Here is a 21,105-nt window from a genome sequence, read left to right on the forward strand (position 1 = left end):
GAGGGAATAGCCAATGCAGAGGCCCTAGGGTGGAGGTATGTCTTGCATGTTCAAGGATAAGCAAAGAGGTCAGGGTGGCTGGATTGAAGTGAGCAAGGTGGGGAGTAGTAGGTGATGATGCCAGAGAGGTAAGATGGAGAGAGGGGTCAAGTTTTGTGAGGCTTTGGTCATTTTCAGCTTTAGGGCTTTTACCACAGTAGAAATGGAGAGCTGTCTGAAGGTTTGGACAGAGAAGTGACATAATAATCTGACCCAGATTTTAAAGCAGTTCAAAGAAGCCTGGCAGGCAGAAAGACAAGCTGTGCCACTAACTGCTTTGTGTCATCCTTGGGACACATAGCACTTTTTGATTTATAAAAAAACATGTTCACATCTCTCCTCTCCTTTCACTTGAATCTTTGGAATATTGTGAAATATTTGTTATTTTTTCTATTTTACACACGAGGAATTGGAAGGTCAGAGAGGGTAACCAACTATCCCAAGGCTCCTCAAGTGGGGAGTCTCAGAGCCACACCTTGAACCCAGATCTCTTGACTCCAAATTTTGTGCTTTTTCCACCATCCCACATTAAAACTGGAAGAATTCCATGCTCTTTTCAGCCTCAAGTGATTTCAAGTTTGGTGGGTGGTTCTCAGATCAACAGAGCAGTAGCAGCATGTGGGTTTCTTTGGGAGATGAAAACCAATTTGATTCTTACCTTCTGAGACAGCTTGAATTTAAAATTGATCTACTTATACCATAAGAAAGCAGGTTTGCAAAGGGTAGAATGGATTTGGAAATGTCCTTTTTTAAAAAAATTCAGCTACTTGGTATGAAACTTGGTTATCTGAAATCATTTCTTTTTTTTTTTTTTTAATTTTTTATTTATTTATGATAGTTACAGAGAGAGAGAGAGGCACAGACACAGGCAGAGGGAGAAGCAGGCTCCATGCACCAGGAGCCTGACGTGGGATTCGATCCTGGGTCTCCAGGATCGTACCCTGGGCGAAAGGCAGGCGCCAAACCGCTGCGCCACCCAGGGATCCCCCTGAAATCATTTCTTAATAATTAAGTGGCATCACAGATAATCAAACAGTTGCTGGCTTTTAGAATTTTGTAAATGAAAAAGTAAAGTAACAATTCTTATACTTTTTTAAGACTTTTGGGGAAATTGAAATTGTGTTTTTATCAATCCATGCTTTCAGGCCTGTTGGCCCATGACATGTGTAAGGTTTACTGGTGTAATGATTATTATTATTATTTTTTTTTGGTGTAATGATTATTTTATGGCTTAAAACGCTTGTAATTCTTGTGGAGTAACATAGTTCTGATCATAGAGACATGGGGACTTTTGTTTTCTTAATATTTATTAGTGTATTTAAAAATACAGAATAGAACCTAACTTAAGCTAATCATGAAAAGTTTGATTAGACTGTTTCATTAATGTTGTGAACTATAAACAGTCATTGCCTTTATTACACTACCCTTCCTGTGACTTTGAGCCATCTCTTTGTATTAATTAGAAATTCAGTTTTTCCAGAATTAACAAAAAGGATCATTGAATGATGCTAAAACACTCATGCCAAGAATCTAAAAGTTCACATGAACAATTTTCTTCTATTCTTTTGTACATTTGGCTACTGTCAGATTCCTTGTTAATATTCATGGTGTCACAATTGTACCTAAGACAGTCTTGAATTTTGGCAGTGAAATAAAGTTCCTCTTTCATGTCTTTCAAATATTAATGATAAACAAGGGAAATAGAATTCTGCAGTTATTCTGATGGTTTGAAATTAGTTTCTGTGGGTCATTTCATAGGGTTCAAGTATTTATAGTTTTTTTTTTTTTTGAGCTGAATTATACAGTTGGCTTGTCTGTAATTTAGCTTAAGGGAAATTTCATTTTAAGACTTAAAAAAAAATCTACAAGGAATGGGCAACCAGATGACAACCACCACCAAAAAAAAAGTAAGTGAAAAACTTTAGAAGATTCTTTACAAAATTTCTTATTATATTACCTTTTCAAAATACATTCTGGGCAAGTGGGTAGACAGAGACTAACAAACGGTAGAAGTTATTAGAATACTAAGGTTAAATTGTCATTACACTGTGGTAGGCATTACTTATATGGGCAGCAGTGAAAAATAGTGATCACTTGGGAGCCAAGCCAGTCAACATCAAAAGTGATTTCCAGCAAGTGTAGCTGCTGAATGACTGTGGTGCAGATCACCTACAGATGGAATCAACTAAAGTGATAAACTCAAGACATTTGTTTGGAACAGCCATAAATTGTGAATTGAAATGCCTGTCTTCATCGTAGTACAAACAGCTTACCAAAAGAACAATGGTCAGTAGAAAGGCTCTTTTAAACACATCGAAGTATTAATAATGCTGAACTAATTTACTTTATAAATCATTCATAAACCAGACAGATGTCCACTTTTGATTATACCCTTCCACATACCTCCTGTCTGATCCCCCAGCCTTTTCCCCAGTCTGTCCACTTCTGTTGGAATCATTGTGAAAAAAAATGTGTAACTTTAAGGGAATGAGATAGGAAAGATGTGAAAGACAAGATTATTTAAAGTGGTGGTTTTCAAACATTTGAGTGTGTCAGTCACTTAGACATCTAGTTGAAACATAGAGTTGTTGGACACCATTCCCAGACTTTCTGAGTGAGTAGGAGTGGGGTGGGGCCTGAGAATTTGCCTTTCTAACATGCTGCTGCTTCAGGTACCAGACCTTTGAGAATCACCGTTAGAGAAAGGTGCTTTCTGATCCAGAAAAACTAATCAACTGTGTTAATTGCTACTTGACAGTAGGATTCAAAGAAACACAAGTAAAATTACTTCTAGAAGCCATAGCAGCACTTTGGCAGTTAACTGTGAGAGTAATCAAAGGATACTCCTTTTTATTTTTATTTATTTTAAAGATTTTATGTATTTATTCATGAGAGGCAGAGACATAGGCAGAGGCAGAGGGAGAAGCAGGCTCCATGCAAGGAGCCTGATGTGGGACTCGATCCTGGATCCCAGGATCATGGCCTGAGCTGAAGGTAGATGCTCAACTGCTGAGCCACTGAGGCATCCCGGGATACTCCTTTTTAAAGGCTTATACTCCCTGGCCAGGACATAGGAAAGCAGGGCAACTGTTCTAGTAATCCTCTGTTTTTGAAATAGTCTAGGTAACTAGGAGATCATTGTAATACCAATTTTTAAAAGAAAGAAGGTAGGGATCCCTGGGTGGCGCAGCGGTTTAGCGCCTGCCTTTGGCCCGGAGCGTGATCCTGGAGACCCGGGATCGAATCCCACATCGGGCTCCCGGTGCATGGAGCCTGCTTCTCCCTCTGCCTATGTCTCTGCCTCTCTCTCTCTCTATGTGACTATCATAAATAAATAAAAATTTAAAAACAAAAAAAAATAGCAGACTAAGAGATTATTTAAAAAAAAATAAAAGAAAGAAGGTAGATTCCATTAGGTCAGGGAATTTAACAATCATAGGGAAGATTCTGATACAGAAAGGGATATGATAGAGGTGCCTGGTTGGCTCAGTCAGTAGAGCAATGTGACCCTTGATCTTGGAGTTATAAGCTTGAGCCCCACATTGAATGTAGAGATTATTTTAAAATAAAGTTTTTAGAAAGGGAGAGAGAGAGAGAGAGAGAGAGAAAGAGAGAGAGAAATAGAGAAACAGAGAGGAAGGGAGGGAGGGATATGGTATCTGAAAGCCAAAATTAAAACAAGAACAAAACATGGTAGGTTTGTTTTTGTGCCTTGAATAAATTGCTAGACTAAGTAAGTGATGCTGTGGCAAGCAAGGCCATCTGTGATCTACCTTGTGTTACCATTCTGGTCCCCTTTCTTTACTCCTCTCTCTGAGATGATCTCCTCCTCACTGTGTCCACCCACATACCCTCTCCTGCTTTACTTGCAGTTCTCTGAGCAAAACATGCTCTCTTATACCTGAGCACATTTTTCATATTCTGTTCCATCTGTATGGAATGCCTTTCCTCACTTTCTCTTCCTTTTCCACCTGTTTATTTACTGCTTTTCATTTAAGATTGTGAGATTAGATGCCTTAGCTGTATGCTTCCATAGCATTCAGCATTAACCTTTATTATGACATTAATCACTCTCTTTTATCTGTATAACAACACCCTCACATACATATGCACTGTAATTTGATTTTTATCTTTTTAAAAATCTTGAAAATGCTTTTTATTTTTTTAATTTAGTTATTTTTTCAGAGGGAAGGAGGGGTGGGGGCAGAGGGAGAGCGAGTCACAGAATCCCAGGCAGGTTTCATGCCCAGCATTGAGCCGGAAGCAGGGCTTAATCCTATAGTCTTGACGTCGTGACCTGAGTTGAAATTAAGACTTGGACTTGGAACCTCAACTGATTGAGCCACCGAGGCGCCCCTATTTTTTTTTTTTTTTTTATCTTCCAGTCTTTACCATTGTATATGGTTCCTGGAACATAATAGATATTTAATGAGTGTTGAATAAATAGTCATTCTGAGGAATGTTGTCAACATCATGGAGTTCCAGTCTTAGGTCCAAACCTCACTTCTTTAATTACTTAGAGCATGACTTTGTGCAGATTGTTTATATTCTTTGAGCCTCAACTTATACGGTCTTCATTTCCTAATAAATAGTAGGTGCCCAAAAAATGGCAGCTACTGTTGTACTGTACTTGGATCTTAGAACATTTAACAGTCTTGCAATATCTGTATGGTTAAGATGGGAAATTTTGGACTATGTGATACAATTAATTCAGAAGTGGTGAAACTTATATTTTTATAAGGCTGTCTTTAGGGGCATGCTCCATAGCTCAATTTCTTTGTTCTGTGCCTTTTAGTATTTAAATAACGGCTCAGTTGAGGATGTTGATGGCATGCTGATCCTTGCTTAGAAGGAAAATTTCTTTTGCTAATTAGGATCCTAGAACTTCTTGACTGGGTAGTAGACAAAGTGATATTTAAAAAAAAAAAATGTAAATTATTCAACTGGGATCAAAACCTCAATTATGTAAATTCAGAATTGAAAATGGGAGAGGAAGGGAAAATAATTGTTCAAAATCTGTGTGTGAGGAAGATTGGGATTTTGATTAAAGCAGGCTCAATATAAATAACGTATGGTGTAACTGCCAACAAAGCCTGGGGGATATTAGACTGTATCAGAGGAAGAATAGTATCTAGAATGTGGGAATGAATTAATCTGTTCCATCCTGGCTCGTCATAGCACCTGAGAAGTGCTGTAGTCAGTTTTGGACACCACTTCTGAGAGGCATATTGATAGGAGAGAGGCCAAACATACTGAAGGGACCTGAGACTATGCTTCAAAAAAGAACATGTGGAAAAAAACATAGTTTTGAGAAAGAAAGTGTGCATGGGGGGTTGGGGTGGTATATTAGATGTCTTTGGATATTGGAAGGAGGCTTGCTTGGGCTTCTTCTGAATAGCCACAGAGCCCAGAACTAGAACCAAAGGGTAGAATTTACAAAAAAGCACATTCTAGTTAAAATAAAGGGAAACGCTTTTCACAGTCAGGGTGGTGGAAGCCCTCGTAGTCACTGGAGGGGTGGAGGGAGTACTTGCATGAACAGGGATATTATTTCGCGGATGTGTCACTAATATAGTGGAGGTGTTGAATTAACCAAGATCCTGTAAACAGAGGAGAAAGTTCTTAACTTTGTTTTGTTTATAACATACATTGTGTGTGTGTGTGTGTGTGTGTGTGTTTTTTAAGATTTTATTTATTCATGAAAGACAGAGGGAGAGAGAGACAGAGGCAGAGACACAGGCAGAGGGAGAAGCAGGCTCCATGCAGGGAGCCCAACGTGGGACTCAATCCCAGGTCTCCAGGATCACACCCTGGGCTGAAGGTGGCGCTAAACATCTGAGCCACCCTGGCCGCCCTATAGCTTACGTTCTTAAGTAGAATGTTTGGCACCACACTCTGAAAGATTTAAAAGTAAAATATTTTTCAAAGAAGTAAGTTGCAAAAATTCTGCAGTTATCATCACACTCTGTCTTCCCTACAAAGTTATTATCTACTACTTCTCTCCTATTTTCTAAAAAATGTACCAAGCTGAGTTTTCCTAAGTTTGGTTAGAGACTCCACCAAGGCCTTTTCCCTTTTCTGGGGCAAGGTTCTTGTTGTTTGTGACCAGTCAGATAAACATTGTATCTGAAAAATAGAATGGTACAGAATGTATCTATCCTCAGTTGTAGCAAAATTAAATGTCCCACAAGGCTGGTAATTTGGTGGACACCTTTGAAACATTTACAGCAGGTCTTAGGTGCTACAGCATACTGTATGAAGACCACCGGGTAGCGATTCTGGGGTGGGGTGGGGGGAAGAACCTAGGAGAATAGGAAATAAACTAAGAGATCAGAAGAAGATTCTAGGGAGAGGTACTTGCTACTTGGTTTCCCTAGCACTTCTTTCCCCAGACTTGGAGGCAAACTGCCCTACTCTGAGAAACTCCTTTTCTTTTAGAACCCCAAGGCCCCCTAATTGTGACCCACTTTCATCAGCCTTTCTTCCCTCTACCTCTTCATCCCTCTCAGTAGAATCTGGCATCCTTTTTGTGTTTCCCTAAGGAAATTACCTTTGGGTTTAATTTCAAGAAGATTAGAATAAGTGTAAATTGTGTGCGTGGCATTATAAAATAAAGTGTACATACAAAATATCTTATTGGTGAGCCAAATCTCTAAGCCCATGATTAGCTAGTTAAAAGTGTTAAATAACTCTTGCAGTATTTACTATTTATACGTGTGTGTGTGTGTATCTGTTTGCTAGCTGCAAATACTTAATGCCCACCATGAGGACACACACTGACAAATGAAGGTATGGGGGGAAGATGGGAAGAAAAAAGGAAATAGGAAATTTTTATATGTAAATAAAAATAGAAGTATTTTTTAAAATAATTTTTTGTTGGGTGCCTGAGTGGCTCAGTCAGTTAAGCATCCAACTTGGTTTCAGCTCAGGTCATGATTTCAGGGTCATGATATTGAGCCCCCATGTTGGGTTCTGCATTCTGTGGGGAGCCTGCTTAAGATTTTCTCTCTTCCTCTTCCCCTTTCCCCCACTTGTGTGTGTGCTCACTCTCTTTTTCTTTCTAAAATAAATAGATAAATCTTTGAAAAAAATTTTTTTTGTTACCTGTATTTGATCACCTGCCTGCTGGGATTTGGCTGTTCATAAGGAGAAAAGTTCCAATTTCATTTGAAGTGTTCTCTTGTTGAAAATATCAGTTTACAGCATCCAGGAGGACTTTATATTTCAGATATTATCTGAATTTAAAATTTGTTTATGTGTATGTTTTACTTATTTCTACTTTATATACATATGTAATTATAGAGTTTTTAAAGCATATAGAATACTGATACTGTTTAAGCAGTTTAAAAATGAGGTACTTTTAGACTAATGAAAACTATTCTCAAAATTGTTCTTTATATGTACAGGATGCCAGGTGAGGGATTTGACCAGAGCAATGTGCTGTTTTGTCTTCTGTGCCTAGCCTTCATGCTGTATGCATGAACCTAGGAAGGAATTTGAGATTGCTTTAGAGCTAATGCAGCTTGCATATATGTGACATATTTTTATTTCAATTATTGTTTCACTTTTTAAAATTTTCAGCATGTTGGAACAGGATTCCAGGAGAAAGAATCCTAGTGTGAACCCTGCAAATCAAAGGAGACATCTTCTAGAATTTTCTGCTAAAGAGGTGGAAGACACATCAGATGGTATCATCCAGAAAAACAGCTACAGGTTAGAAGATGGCATGTCTCTGTCTGTTAAAATGATTTAATGAAACTGCCACAGGGCATTAGTAGTATAACTTGACACCTAAATTGTTTATGCACAGTTTTAATATGTCAAACAAACAAGTTATGGAGGCCCTTAATACATTTTACTGTTAAGATCAGTTGTAAGAATAAATTTACTCTTTGAAACCTTTCCCAATTTTGGAATTCTTACAGAGGTGTGACCTTAAAATCTCCAGTTGTGTACTAATAGGAGGCACATACAGTGTACACACATTGTATTATACATAATGTTTTTTAATAGTTTTTTATCTATCATACGGTTACACGTATAGTGTATGTAACAGTATTCATCTTGTGATGAATATGACCTGGTGGAATGATATGGGTGAACCTGTGTGCAGTCCTTTGATCTAATTGTTTATATTTACTTATTGTGATCATTGTTGGATCTCCCTCCCTTGTTATAGTTTATCATTGTCTTAGTAAATTTCTTGCCAGTATAGCTTGCCAGTAGTAAAAGACTTAAAACTTAATGAAAAGACAAGATCTATATTATGTAAACTAGAAGAACGTTATAATGGACATTCTCAGAGCTGTATTCTTTTTTTTAAAAAATATTTTATTTATTCATGAGAGACAGAGAGAGAGAGAGAGAGAGAGAGAGGCAGACACACAGGCAGAGAGAGAAACAGACTTTCTGTGGTGAGCTTGATGTGGGACTTGATCCCAGTAACCCAGGATCACGCCCTGAGCCAAAGGCAGACGCTCAACCACTGAGCCACCCGGGCGTCCCAAGCTGTATACTTTTTGATAAACATTTTCCTCTGTTATTTGGAATTTTTATTAGAGCCAAGTGGAGAGAGGTCCTTAAGTAAGAAAGCAAAGGGAGGTCACGGTGTGGCAATGATTGCACAATATAATGCTTGAGAATCATGAAAGATTTGTTTACTTATAACTCTGTAAGGTCCTACAGGCCAAGAGCCATAGGGGAATCATTTTTTTAAATTTTTACTGTGACAGCCATATTACTGAATGAAATTATTACCATAGTCCTGTGGGCTTGTCTCCTTTTAACCTTCCTGGAAAAAAATGCTAGTTTTCATTTTTTTGGGAATCTGCAGTGTGTAGAGTACTATGTTAAACGTGGTGGAGAATCCAAAGAATTCTATGGCAGTAAGTGTAATGCAGCATACAATGTGATGGATGCTATAATATTGGAAAATACTATATAGCATTTCTTGGTTTTCTTTAACATGCCAAATTTAGCCATACTTCTGAAATAGTGATCTTAGTGCTCACTTAACATTGAATATTGCTGGAGTTTAATAGTATCTTTCATTTTACTAAATGGTTGTCCAAGATTGCCCTACATGTTCTACATGTAATTTTGAGTTCTATTGTCCACATGAGAGATCCACCAAAACTTAGATTTTAAATGTCATAGTCTTTGGATTTATGAGAGTTGAGAATGTGCACTTTTAGGTGTGTATTGCTGTTGTTAAAAAGTTGAACAAGTTATTGATTAAATACTTGAAATTATAGTTCAGATAGCCTTTACAAGAATATTATTTTGAACAAATAAATACAAGCCTTCATCTCTTTGTCTGTGGTAGATAAGGTGGAAAGCATAGTGCTCTGATCATCCTAGTTCAACCTAGATGTTTGATGACCCTCAGACTGTAATTTATCAGCTCTCACAGTAGTATAGAAATGCAGGCCATTTGCTCTTCCCCACCCCACAGTCACCATTGCCTATGCTGGGTTACTGGTCTTGGTAAAATATGGAAAAGATTATAGATTCTTGGCTACATGCAAATCTCTTGAAATATCTAAGGTTATTATTAAGCAGCTTGGGAGATTCAAGTAGGTATCAGTTCATCAATTTTATATTCTTACTTTTATCATCATAAATTCTGAATAAAAGATACCAGAAATGTTTGTGCAACATTTGAAAGCAACAAATGCAATTTAAAAAATTTTTTTACTTATTTATTCATGAGAGACACACAGAGAGAGGGAGAGACACAGGCAGAGGGAGAAGCAGGACCCTGGGACTCGATTCCAGGACCCTGGGATCATGACATGAGCTGAAGGTAGAGGCTCAACCACTGAGCCACCCAGGTGCCCCTACAAATGTGTTTTGAACTGATTTTTAGATAGTTTATTTATATACAGCCATGATACTTTATTTTTTAATGCACTTTACTTTTTATTGTGTTTCATTTTTTAGGAGAATTATAAGAACTGGTTCAAATAAAAAAGGAGTAGATTATAATCCCATAATATATAATATTGCATTCTCCTAGCATTTAGAAATTAACTGCATATGTGTTTTCAGGTTCAGAAATGTGTGGTTTATAATAAGATGCCATATAATTTGTCAACCAAACTGGGACAGTTTTTAAAGAATGAAAGGTGGTGCTGAGTAATAATTACATCAGGACATCAGGCATGCTAGATCCAGGACTGTCTTAGATAAATGAGAAGGGATGGTACATAGAAGGCATCATCCAGAACCTGCCTTTATTCCAGGAACTCTCATTAAGTCTGCCCCCCAGCACTGTCCTTTACTTAAGTGATTTGTTTGCTGAAATGGTATCTTTATCGATATGAAATAGTTTGCAAGCAGCCTAGAAATAGGCTGACCATCTCAGGAATAGTGTGGATCTGATTGTCTCCAGATTGCACGTTGGCTTAGATTCTTTCTTTTCTTTTCCCTTCAGCTCCAACCGGTTCCTTTTCTGGTATTTCTCCTATCAGATTCTTTCTTTTTTCTTTTCTCTTTTTCCTTTCCTTTTTCCTTTCTTTCCTTTCCTCTTCTTAGAGTATTTTTGGCTGATAGAACAAAGCCAGTTCACACAGATGCATAGAAGTCATTATACTAGGGTTTATTACATGGAAATGAAATTATATATCAAAAATATATCCTCAAAAGTAATTTTAGACTTCTCTGATGGATAGTAGCATTCATATTTTTTTAAGTATGAAGACCTGATTTTTTAAACTAAGGCAAATGTGACAGGTTCTTTTTTTTTTTAAGTATAGCAAACAGCCTCCTCTTGTAGGCATTTAGAATTTACCCAGTACAATGAAGTTTTTTTTCCTTCTCCCTCAACACTTAATTTTAGGGTGGTATGTGTGCAGTTACTACCTGTGTACCACCATCTCTGTTATTCTAAACAATGTAACTCTCAGAGGCAGAGGTGAGGACATGGAAGATGTTCTGGTGCAACTTGCAGGGAAGAATCATATGTATGCCCTCAGCTGTTGTTTTTTCCATTGTATGTGGCATCCATAGAAGTCTGTAACTTTTTCCTTGAAATTAGTTTTCCAGTTTACCAAAATTATTTTTGTCAGGGAGGCCAGTTATTTCAGTGTTGCCAAATTCAGTGGAAACTTCTGTCTTCATCTTGATCTTTTCCTCTGGCGCTGTGTGGATTCCTCCTTCCTTAAACATTCTCCTTTGTGTTGCTACATTTTTCAGTTTGGCTTTTTCCATGGGCCTCGTTTTCAGTCTTCTCTCTGGCCTCCTCCTTTATTTAAATCTCATCCTCTGGAACTGTGGACTTTCTGGTTTTCTTTCTGCTTATGTGACTCATCCATAATTTAGCACACACTCCATATCTCCATATCCTGACAACTCCCAACTTTGTTTCTCATCCAGACTTCTCTCCTGAGTCTCTAGACTGCTCTTCCCAATAGTTTCCTTGATCTCTCTCTCTCTTTTTTAACATTTCAAACTTAGCACATGCAGAGCAGAACTCTGTGTTCATCCTTCAGCTGCTTCTCAGCAACAGTCTTCCTCATTCTCTGTTGTTTAAGCCAGAAGCCCTGATTCCTCCGTTTCAACAAGTGTGGTTGATACTCTTTCCAAAAAGTATCTTGCATTGGTTCACTGCTCTCCATCTTCACTGCCAGCACCTTGGTCCTATTTTCAGCTCTTGCCTGGATTATAGCTCTCTCCAGACTGGTCTCCCAGCTTCCCCTGTAGCCTCTATTGAATCCAGTTTTGGTACAATGGCGGGGTGCAGGCATACAATGAAATACATCACTTCTCTCAATAACCTTCTGTGAGCTTTTCATTACATTTACGTTCAGTGATGCCTTATCATAATCTGATCTCTTTCTTTCTTTCTTATTTATTTATTTATTTTATTTATTTATTTTGTTAAAGATTTTATTTATTTATTCATGAAAGACACAGAGAGAGAGGCAGAGACACAGGTAGAGGGAGAAGCAGACTCCCTGCAGGGACTCGATCCCAGGACTCTAGGATCACACCCTGAACCGAAGGCAGACGCCCAACCACTGAGCCACCCAGATGACCCTGGTCTCTTTCTTTTTTAAAAGATACTATTTATTTATTTGAGAGAGAGAGGGCGAGTGTGAGGGGCAGAGGGAGAAGCAGACTCCCCACTGAGCAGGGAGCCTGACGTGGGGCTCGATCCCAGGACCCTGGGGTCATGACCTGAGCTGAAGGCAGATGCTTAACCTACTGAGCCACCCAGGCGCCCCCGATCTCTTTCTTTCTTTCTCTCTCTTCTTTCTTTCTTTCTTTCATTCATTCATTCATTCATTCATTCATTCAAGGTTTTTTATTTATTTGTTAAAGAGAGACAGTCAGAGATACAGGCAGAGGGAGAAGCAGGCTCTATGCAGGGAGCCCGACGTGGGACTCGATCCTGGGTCCCCAGGATCACACCCTGGGCTGAAGGCGGCACTAAACCACTGAGCCACCCAGGCTGCTCTTTCTAACCTCGCCTTTGTGCCTCCCTCACTTGCTCACTATTCTGCAGCTTGTGTGTGGTCTTTAAATAGGTGGAAGCCACCTTCTCCCTACCTGCGTCTGTCTTAGAACACTCTTTCCCCAGTTTCTGTAGTACTGGTTTCTCATCCTTTGCCTTGACTTAAATACCATCTTCTCAGAACTATTTCATCTAAAGTAGGTACTGTATTGGTTTTCTATTTCTAGTTAGACTCTTTCTTTGTTTTTGTTTTTTTTTTTAAGATTTTATTTATTTATTCATGATAGAGAGAGAGAGAGAGAGAGGCAGAGACACAGGCAGAGGGAGAAGCAGGCTCCATGCCGGGAGCCCGACGTGGGACTTGATTCCGGGACCCCAGGATTGTGCTCTGGGCCAAAGGCTGGTGCTAAACTGCCGAGCCACCCAGGGATCCCGTAGACTCTTTCTTAATTTGGATTTATGTGTTTGTTTGTCCATCATTCCCCTTGTATTTCACCCATCTTTCCCTTTAAGGTCTTTGAGGACAGAGACTTCATTTTTCTTGCTCCCTGTCAGATTTCTAGCACAGTACCTAACATAACTGGTATTCAGTAAATATTGGTTGGATGTATTAATGAAAACTGTGAGGCTAGTCATACCTAATTTTGTGTTTACATTTTTTTTCTTTTTGAGTTTTAACTAAATGTCTAGTTTTCTAAATCTAGAGCATTGAATATAAAGAAATTCAAGACAGATCTAATATTTTTTATTGAGAAAGCTTGAAATAGTAGACTGAAGAGAATAGATAGCAATAGTGCCTCCAGCTCAACTTCTGATTTTCAGCTTTGGCTTTGCTCCCTCCATAACACCATGGATATGGATTCAGTGTGACAGCTAGGAAAGTGTATTTTTTTTTGAAGCTTATGGAGTAAATGGTTAATATTACTTGGGTGTTTTATTAGTGACTCGAATTCTTCCATGATTTTAAAATTTATATTCAACTTTTCAACACTTTTCACTTCTTTCCCACCAGATGTTTTATGCTTTGCCTTACCCCTGCCACACACAGTTTTAAGGAAGCTTCAATTTTGTTATCACAGAATTGTGAATTACGACAAAACTTTGGTCCTATTCACATAATACCATCTTTCCTGTCAGTCAATGGGTCGTTCCCTCAAACCGCTCCCCCATTACTGTGTCACCTCTGTTGCAGCAGCACCATATATGCCTTGAGCTCATTGAAGATGCAGACCATGTGTTGTTATTATTTCCTTAGCTTTTGGTACATAGTAATTGCTCAATTAATGGTGGCTGGATAAGTGTGAATTACCATGGCAATCTGCGGAAAATTGGAAAGGGACATTTATGCTACATGGTCTATACTTTCTGCTTTTTTTTTATTGCATTTGTTTCTATCTTGTGGTATATCCTATTTACTATATTTTTATTTCCATAAAAAGTTAATACTACTAATGATTTTCTTATAGCAAACTACTTAGGAATTTAAGACACAAAGGGATGTATTTTGTACTTGTTTTTCAGATATGATCATTCTGTTTCAAATGACAAGGCCTTAATGGTGCTAAGTGAAGAACCACTACTCTATATTGCTCCACCTCCTTGTCAGCCCCTCATTAATACCACAGAATCCCTCAGGTGAGTGTTGTAGATTGTTAGAGAAATATCTGCATGGGTTAGCACCTAGAAAACTATTTGTTCAGATTAGTTAAGTGGCAGAGAGGAGCTCTGAATATTTGTTGGATGCCCATAGGCATATCATCAGTTGTCCAGTTTCCCCACCAGCCTGATAAACAAGGTGATGGGTCTATTTCATATGATAGTATTAGGGTTGTATGCTTAAATATATGCTTTATTTGAAAACTACAGAATGATTTTAATATAAAAATTTGGGTTATTAGACTTGAAAGTGGTAGGTAACATTCATAGTAGAAGAAGGTGCCTTTTTCTTCAAGTTAGGAAGGTAACAATTTGAAGAGAAATGATTCTGAAGATATTTTCCCGTTTCAGCATGCTTTACCTTTCCTTATTTACTTTTCCCTTGAAAAATTTCCTGTGATTTTGGATTCTGTCCTTGAATCTCAAAAATTGCTTCAGTTTTTTAAAGTAATAATCAACTATAATTAAGTAATAACAGTCTAACATCTTCACAACTGCTGTAAAAAGTAAGCACCATATATGGAACTTACATTTGAACTAGTGCTTTTCCTTATTTGCAGTGTTGGGAATTTTGGGTTATAGTGCATTGAAATTTGTTCTTCCCTGCAGCCCCCACCCCAAGTAGTTGAGTTTATTCTTTTCCTTCTCCCAGAAGAGCATGATTTTCAAAGGCTTTAATGCATCCATTTGCTGGTAGGTTTCTATAACTTATTAAATGCTCTTTAGCATCTCCAGTGTTGGTGTGTATGTAGCCCAAGAGCAGAAATAGGAGATACTTTTTTGTGAGAAAAACAAAACCAAACAAAAACAACTTTGTGTTCAGTATTTATATTTGGAAGCTATTTTAGCATGGGTTTAAAAATTTTTTTGAACTCATGATTGAGGGAGGCTACTGTATGAAAATGCACATTGTATTAAAAATAACATTATGGTCTTAGCTTTTTCAGATTGAAAAGGACTATTAAATCATCAGGCACTAGGGTTGCTATTTGGAACCTATAGAATAGGATTAAATTGATTTTTAACCAAAGGTGAGACATTTATTTCTATGAAGTATGTTTTTTTTTTTTTTTTTTTTTTTTCTATGAAGTATGTTTAATTAACTAAGCTGTTTTATAGGTTAAATCATGAACTTCGAGGATGGGTTCATAGACATGAAGTGGAAAGGACCAAGTCAAGAAGAATGACGAATAATCAGCAGAAAACCAGAATTCTTCAGGTTTGTTTCTTTTGTTTTTGAACAATGGTTGGCATATTTGTTGGATATCTTCTCTCAGATGGATTACTTTATTCCCTGAAAAATTTGGAAAACTTGAACTTAGTCACTTCCCACTGCTATCTCCTGCTTCAGATGCAGCTGTCAATGCCACTGAAGTCCTCCTCCTGCGTTTTATAGCACCAATAGTTGGTGCTCTTTCCTGCTCTCTCCCTCAAAGTTACTTTCAAGCCAGGGGCTCCCATGCATGGACATCTTTGTCAAGTGTTTTTGGCACAAGTGGTATGGTAGATGGTACTGTTTATCTTCTCTGTTCTTAGAGCTTTTCAGAAAGAGGGTGTTGAAACATAGGGCAGCTTAGAAGTGGAGGCACATCTTCATGGAGAGTATTTTTGAGCTTAGACATGAGGGACTGGCTACAGGTAAATGACAGTTCTTATTTAGAATCTATTTAATTGGACTTCCATCCTTTTTTTTTTTTTTAAAGATTTTATTTTTAAGTAATCTCTATTCCCAAGTTGGGGCTCAGACTTAACAACACTGAGGTCAAGAGTCACATGGTCTACCTACTGAGCCAGCCAGTCTCCCCAGGTGGGCTTCCACTAGTGTTGTTTACCACAAAGCACCATTTGTAGTCATTCCATCATTCAACAGACACTCTTTATTCTGAAGCACTTAGACTAGCAACTGGCACATTCCAAGCTCCCAATAAACATTATCTATGGTAGTAACAATGAGTCAGGTATGGTTCTAGATCCTGGGGATTTGGTAGTGAGTATGATAAAATCCCTGCCTTCCTGGAACTTACATCCTGGTGGGAGAGATAAGCAATAAACAACTAAGGTGAAAGATAAATACTGTATGATCTCACTTACATGGGGAATCTATTAAAAAAAATGAAAACAAAAACTGAACTCTTGATACAGAGAACAAATACTGAGACTGGTGGATAGGGGAGTGGGTGAAATAGGCAAAGAGGGTCGAAAGGTACAGATTTCTAGTTATAAATAAGTTATAAGGTTATGATATACAACATGGTGACTAAAGTTAATAATACAGTATTTGTATATTTGGAACTTAGTGAGAGAGTCTATCTTTAAAGTTCTCATCACAAAGGAAAAAATTAAATAAATATTTAAATATACTCAAAATTAGAGATAAGTTCTCTAAAGAAAAAGTGGGGTTGGAGATTAGAGGTTAAATTGAGAGCTAAGTAGCTATCTTATTATTATTTTTTAAATAATTTTTAAAAGTTTTTTTAAATTTTATTTACTCATGAGAGCTACAGAGCGAGAGAGAGAGAGAGAGAGAGAGAGAGAGAGAGAGGCAGAGACACAGGCAGAGGGAGAAGCAGGCTCCATGCAGGAAGTCCCACGTGGGACTCGATCCTGGGTCTCCTGGATCACGCCCTGGGCTGAAGGTGGCGCTAAACCTCTGCGCCACCAGGGCTGCCCCCTAGGTAGAGAAGGCTTCTATAGAGGCTACATTTGAGTATTGTCAAGGTAATTCATGTTAGGTGTTGTAACAACTAGCCTTAAAATCTCAGTAGTTTAATGGAATACAAATTTGTTTCTCACCCACACGACATCTGATACAGCTCTCTAGGATGGCTTTCCTTCAGGCAGGTTCTTTCTAAGTTCTTTCTACTTTGTGACCCCAACAACATGAAATTCTTTGGTTCTAGCTTTGGATGTTGGGGAAGAGAGAGCTTGGAAGATTGTGCACAATGTTGTAGGGATCCAGCCTGAACTTTAGCCAATGTTCAGTTCTCTCTTGCAGTAGATTAGGCAAATGTAATCTCCCCGTGTGCTCAGGAAGAAGAAAACGGTTTGGTGAGAACATTGCTTTTGCAATAACAAAAAATGAAGGTGTGAACAGTGTAAAGATCCAAGGGAAGATCTGGAGAAAGAATTTCTGGAAAAAGGGAATAGCAAATATGAAGCTCTCAGGAGGAAACAGTCTGCATATTTGAGTAACATCAAGAAGTTGAATATGGCTAGGCTGCAATCTAGGGATACAGTAGAGGAAGATGACATCAAAGAGGCAGTAGAACCTAATTCATATCAAACCTCATAGGCTAGGTGAGAACTTTGGATTTCATATTGAGAGATTTGAGCAGGGAAGTGATTTAATCTCATATTTTACCCCCCAAGATTTTCTCTTTCTTTTAGCAAATTGCCTATAATGTGACTAGGTGGGTTTTCTTTTTTTTTAATTCAATTAATTAACATATAGTGTATTACTAGTTTCAGAGGTAGAGGTCAGTGATGCATCAGTTTTATATAACACCCAGTGCTCATTCCATCATGTACCCTCCTTCGTGTCCATCACCCAGTTACCTTGTACCCTCACTCCTGCCCCTCCAGCAACCCTGTTTGCTATGGTTAAGAGTCTCTTATGGTTTGTCTCCCTTTCTGTTTTTTTTCTTGGTTTATTTTTCCCTCTTTTCCCCTATGATCTTATTTTATTTCTTAAATTCCACATTTGAGTGAGACCATACAATTGTCTTTCTCTGAGTTATTTCACTTAGCATAATATACCTTCTAGTTCTATCCACATCATTGCAAATGGCAAGATTTTGTTTTTTTGATAGCTAAGTAGTATTCCATATACATATATATACACCTCATCTTCTTTATCCATTCATCTGTTGATGGACATCTGGACTCTTTCCGTAGTTTGGCTGTTGTGGACATTGAATTAATTAATTAATTTTTATTTTTATTTATTTATTTAGTTAGTTATAGATTTGATTTATTGATTTATTGATTTTATTTATTTGATAGAGAGCCCAAGCAGGGGGAAGGGTAGAGGGAGAAGTAGGCTCCCTGCTGAGCAGGAAGCCTGATGTGGGGCTGGATCTCAGGACCCCAGGATCATGACCCGAGCTGAAGGCAAACTCCCAGCTGACTGAGCCACCCAGGAACCCTTTTTTTTTTTTTTAAGATTTTATTTATTTATTCATGAAAGACACACATAGAGAAAGGCAGAGACGTAGGCAGAGGGAGAAGCAGGCTCCAGGCAGTGAGCCTGATGTGGGACTCGATCCTGAGACTGCGGGATCACGCCCTGAGCCAGGGGCAGGTGCTCAACCCCTGAGCCACCCAGGCACCCCTCAAGATTTGAGATTCTATGATTATCCCCTATGTGCCTCTCTGGGCCTCTCTGATATCTTTATTCATGTATTATGGCAATTTTGTTGGTTGTTAGTACCCCTGGAAGCTACAGGCACTCCTTACCAATGTCACAGTTCCTCACAAGCCCAAAGCTGCTTACTGGCATCGGAATGCAATGTCTCGGAATGCAAAACTCATGTCTGACAAAGATTACACTTCAGCTGCCGCTGGGTGGAGGAAAAATGGACTCTGTCTCTCTTTGCCTTTCCAAGTCTGATGCAAGCATATATGATTGGCAGTACCTAAATTATATCAACCCTGATGGCAAAAAACTTTGGGTAATACAGGTTTTAGGCTTCCACTCCTTCCTGTACAGGGGAAGAGCAAAAAATAGGCAGATAATTGCCCGTAGATAATTCCACAGAAAAGATATAATAGACTTTATGAAAAGTTAGGTTACAATTCTTGGCCTACATGAGTTTTTTGCTTTATCTTTTAATAAAATTTTTCATGTTATTTTTTTCCTTTTCTCACTGGATAAATGAATAGAGAGCTTATTTACTATATGAGGCGTACTTGGTGTTCTTTAATCTTAAGGGAATTTTAATGCAAAAAAGATAATTTTGTTTTAATTTCACAGCCTTTGAACAGGAGGTGATCTGTAGTATTATTTTTTTCTCTAGTATCTTGGGTGAATATGTTTCTGTAATGAGCTTAGATAATGGTCAGAAATTTGGGCCTCTTTGCTATTATGGAAAAAGGAGTGAGAAGGATGCATCTATATTTGCCAAGGGAAAAATAAGTTCTTGGTAAGAAGGATCATTCTGCTTATATTATTGTCAATACCAAAACAGAAAGAATTCCACTGATCTCTCTCTCAGTGTAAAGAGTGCTCTGGGTACTCTTCTTTCCTCATTTCAGCCCTCTTTTTCCTCACAGCCACTCCTTCCAGATGTTTAAAAGGATCCAATAGTCTAGTTAAGATAGTCTTTAAATTTGAATAATTGACATTTCTTTGAAATTTCCGTGATCTCTAAGCATTATATCTTTCATTTTGCTCATCCCATTTCATAATTCTACCCTCCGTCTAGGTTGCAAGTCTAGAAAAGGTAAAGGGGCCCAGTAGTGAAAATACCTTTCAAAATGAAGGCAAAATCAGACATTTTCAGACAGATAAAAACAGACAGTTTATCTCTGGAAGGTCTGCACTCTAAGAAATACTAAACATTTTTTAGATTAAGGGAAATGATAGCAGAGACAATTTCAGATTAGCAGGAAGGAAGAGCATCAGAATGGGCAAATATCTGATAAAAATAAATGGTCTTTTAATTAAAAATATCTTTATTTTATATATGTATGTATATTTAAATGTCTTTAAGAGATTATTTTTTTAATCGAAACTTGTAACAATTTCTTGTGGGTTTATAGCTTATGTAAAAGTAAAGTGACAAGACACTAGGAACACAGAGAGGGAGATAAATGGAATTAGAAAGTTATATTGTTCAAATAATATTTAAAGGTAGACTGTGGTAACATAAAGATAATCTCTAGAGCAAACAGTGAAAAATAGCACAAAGAAGCAAAGCTGAACAGCCAATACAGGAAATAAATGTGGAATACTAAAAAATATGTATTTTAACCAAAAGAAGGCAGGAAAAGAATAAAGAACAAATAGGATAAATAGAAAATATATACCAAGATAGTGGACTTAAACCCAGCTGTACTAGTAATTACATTTAATGGGTAAACACATGGGTTAAAAGGGAGAGATTGTCAAACTATTTTTGAAAAGGGAAGACACAACTATATACTGTATATAGGAAGTAACATTTTATTGATGGATTGATTGACTGATTTGAGAAAGAGAGTGTGTGGGCATATGGGAGGGCGGAGGGGCAGAGCGAGAGAATCTCAAGCAGACTCCCCATCAGGTGTGGAGCCAACACTGAGCTCCATCTCCTGACTCTCAGCTCATGATTGGAGCTGAAATCAAGAGTCAGGTGCTCAACTAAAGGCACCACCCAGGCACTCCAGGAAGTAACATTTTAAATATAAAGGCACATGCAAAATAGAAGGGTGGAAAGATGTATACTGTATAAATATTAAGCATTATAAAGCTGGTGCGGGGGGCCAGCCAGAGGTTAAGGTCTGCCTTCCGCTCAGGTCACGATCCTGGGATCCAGCCCTGTGTCAGGCTCCTTGCTCAGTGTGGAGCCTGCTTCTCCCTCTGCTCCTCACCCTGCTTGTGCGCTCTCTCTCTCTCTCAAATAAATAAATAATATCTTAAAAAAAAAAAAAAAGAAAGCTGGTGTGGTTATATTTATCAGAGTTCTAGACAAAGGATATTGTAAATGACAGGGAAATTTCATAATTTATAAAAGGAGCATTTAAGAAAACATAATTCTGAATATACAGACCCATAATAACAAAGCTTCAAAGCAAAAAAAAAAAAAGTGATAGAACTAAAAGGAAAAATAGACAAATATGAAACATAATTGGAGCTTTTAACATCCTCTCATTTATATGTAAATGTCTACCTCATATTTTTGCTAATTGTGACCTTTTGCTAAATCCTACATAGCTAAAAATGTCAAAGCTCATGGGCAGTTTTTCAGAGCTTC

General features: G+C 37.9%; 1 protein-coding gene across 1 annotated transcript in view; it reads left to right on the forward strand.

Annotated features, from left to right (window-relative positions):
- Positions 1–21,105, forward strand: part of ATF6 (activating transcription factor 6) — a 198,332-nt gene that overhangs the window by 61,795 nt on the left and 115,432 nt on the right. Inside the window, exons 10-12 of the mRNA XM_041773611.1 lie at positions 7,621–7,752; positions 14,018–14,131; positions 15,272–15,371. Of these exons, the coding sequence (XP_041629545.1) occupies positions 7,621–7,752; positions 14,018–14,131; positions 15,272–15,371 (346 nt within the window). The remainder of the gene's footprint in view (positions 1–7,620; positions 7,753–14,017; positions 14,132–15,271; positions 15,372–21,105) is intronic.

Source organism: Vulpes lagopus, chromosome 11 (assembly GCF_018345385.1).
Source record: "Vulpes lagopus strain Blue_001 chromosome 11, ASM1834538v1, whole genome shotgun sequence".
NCBI classification, from domain to species: Eukaryota; Metazoa; Chordata; class Mammalia; order Carnivora; family Canidae; genus Vulpes; species Vulpes lagopus.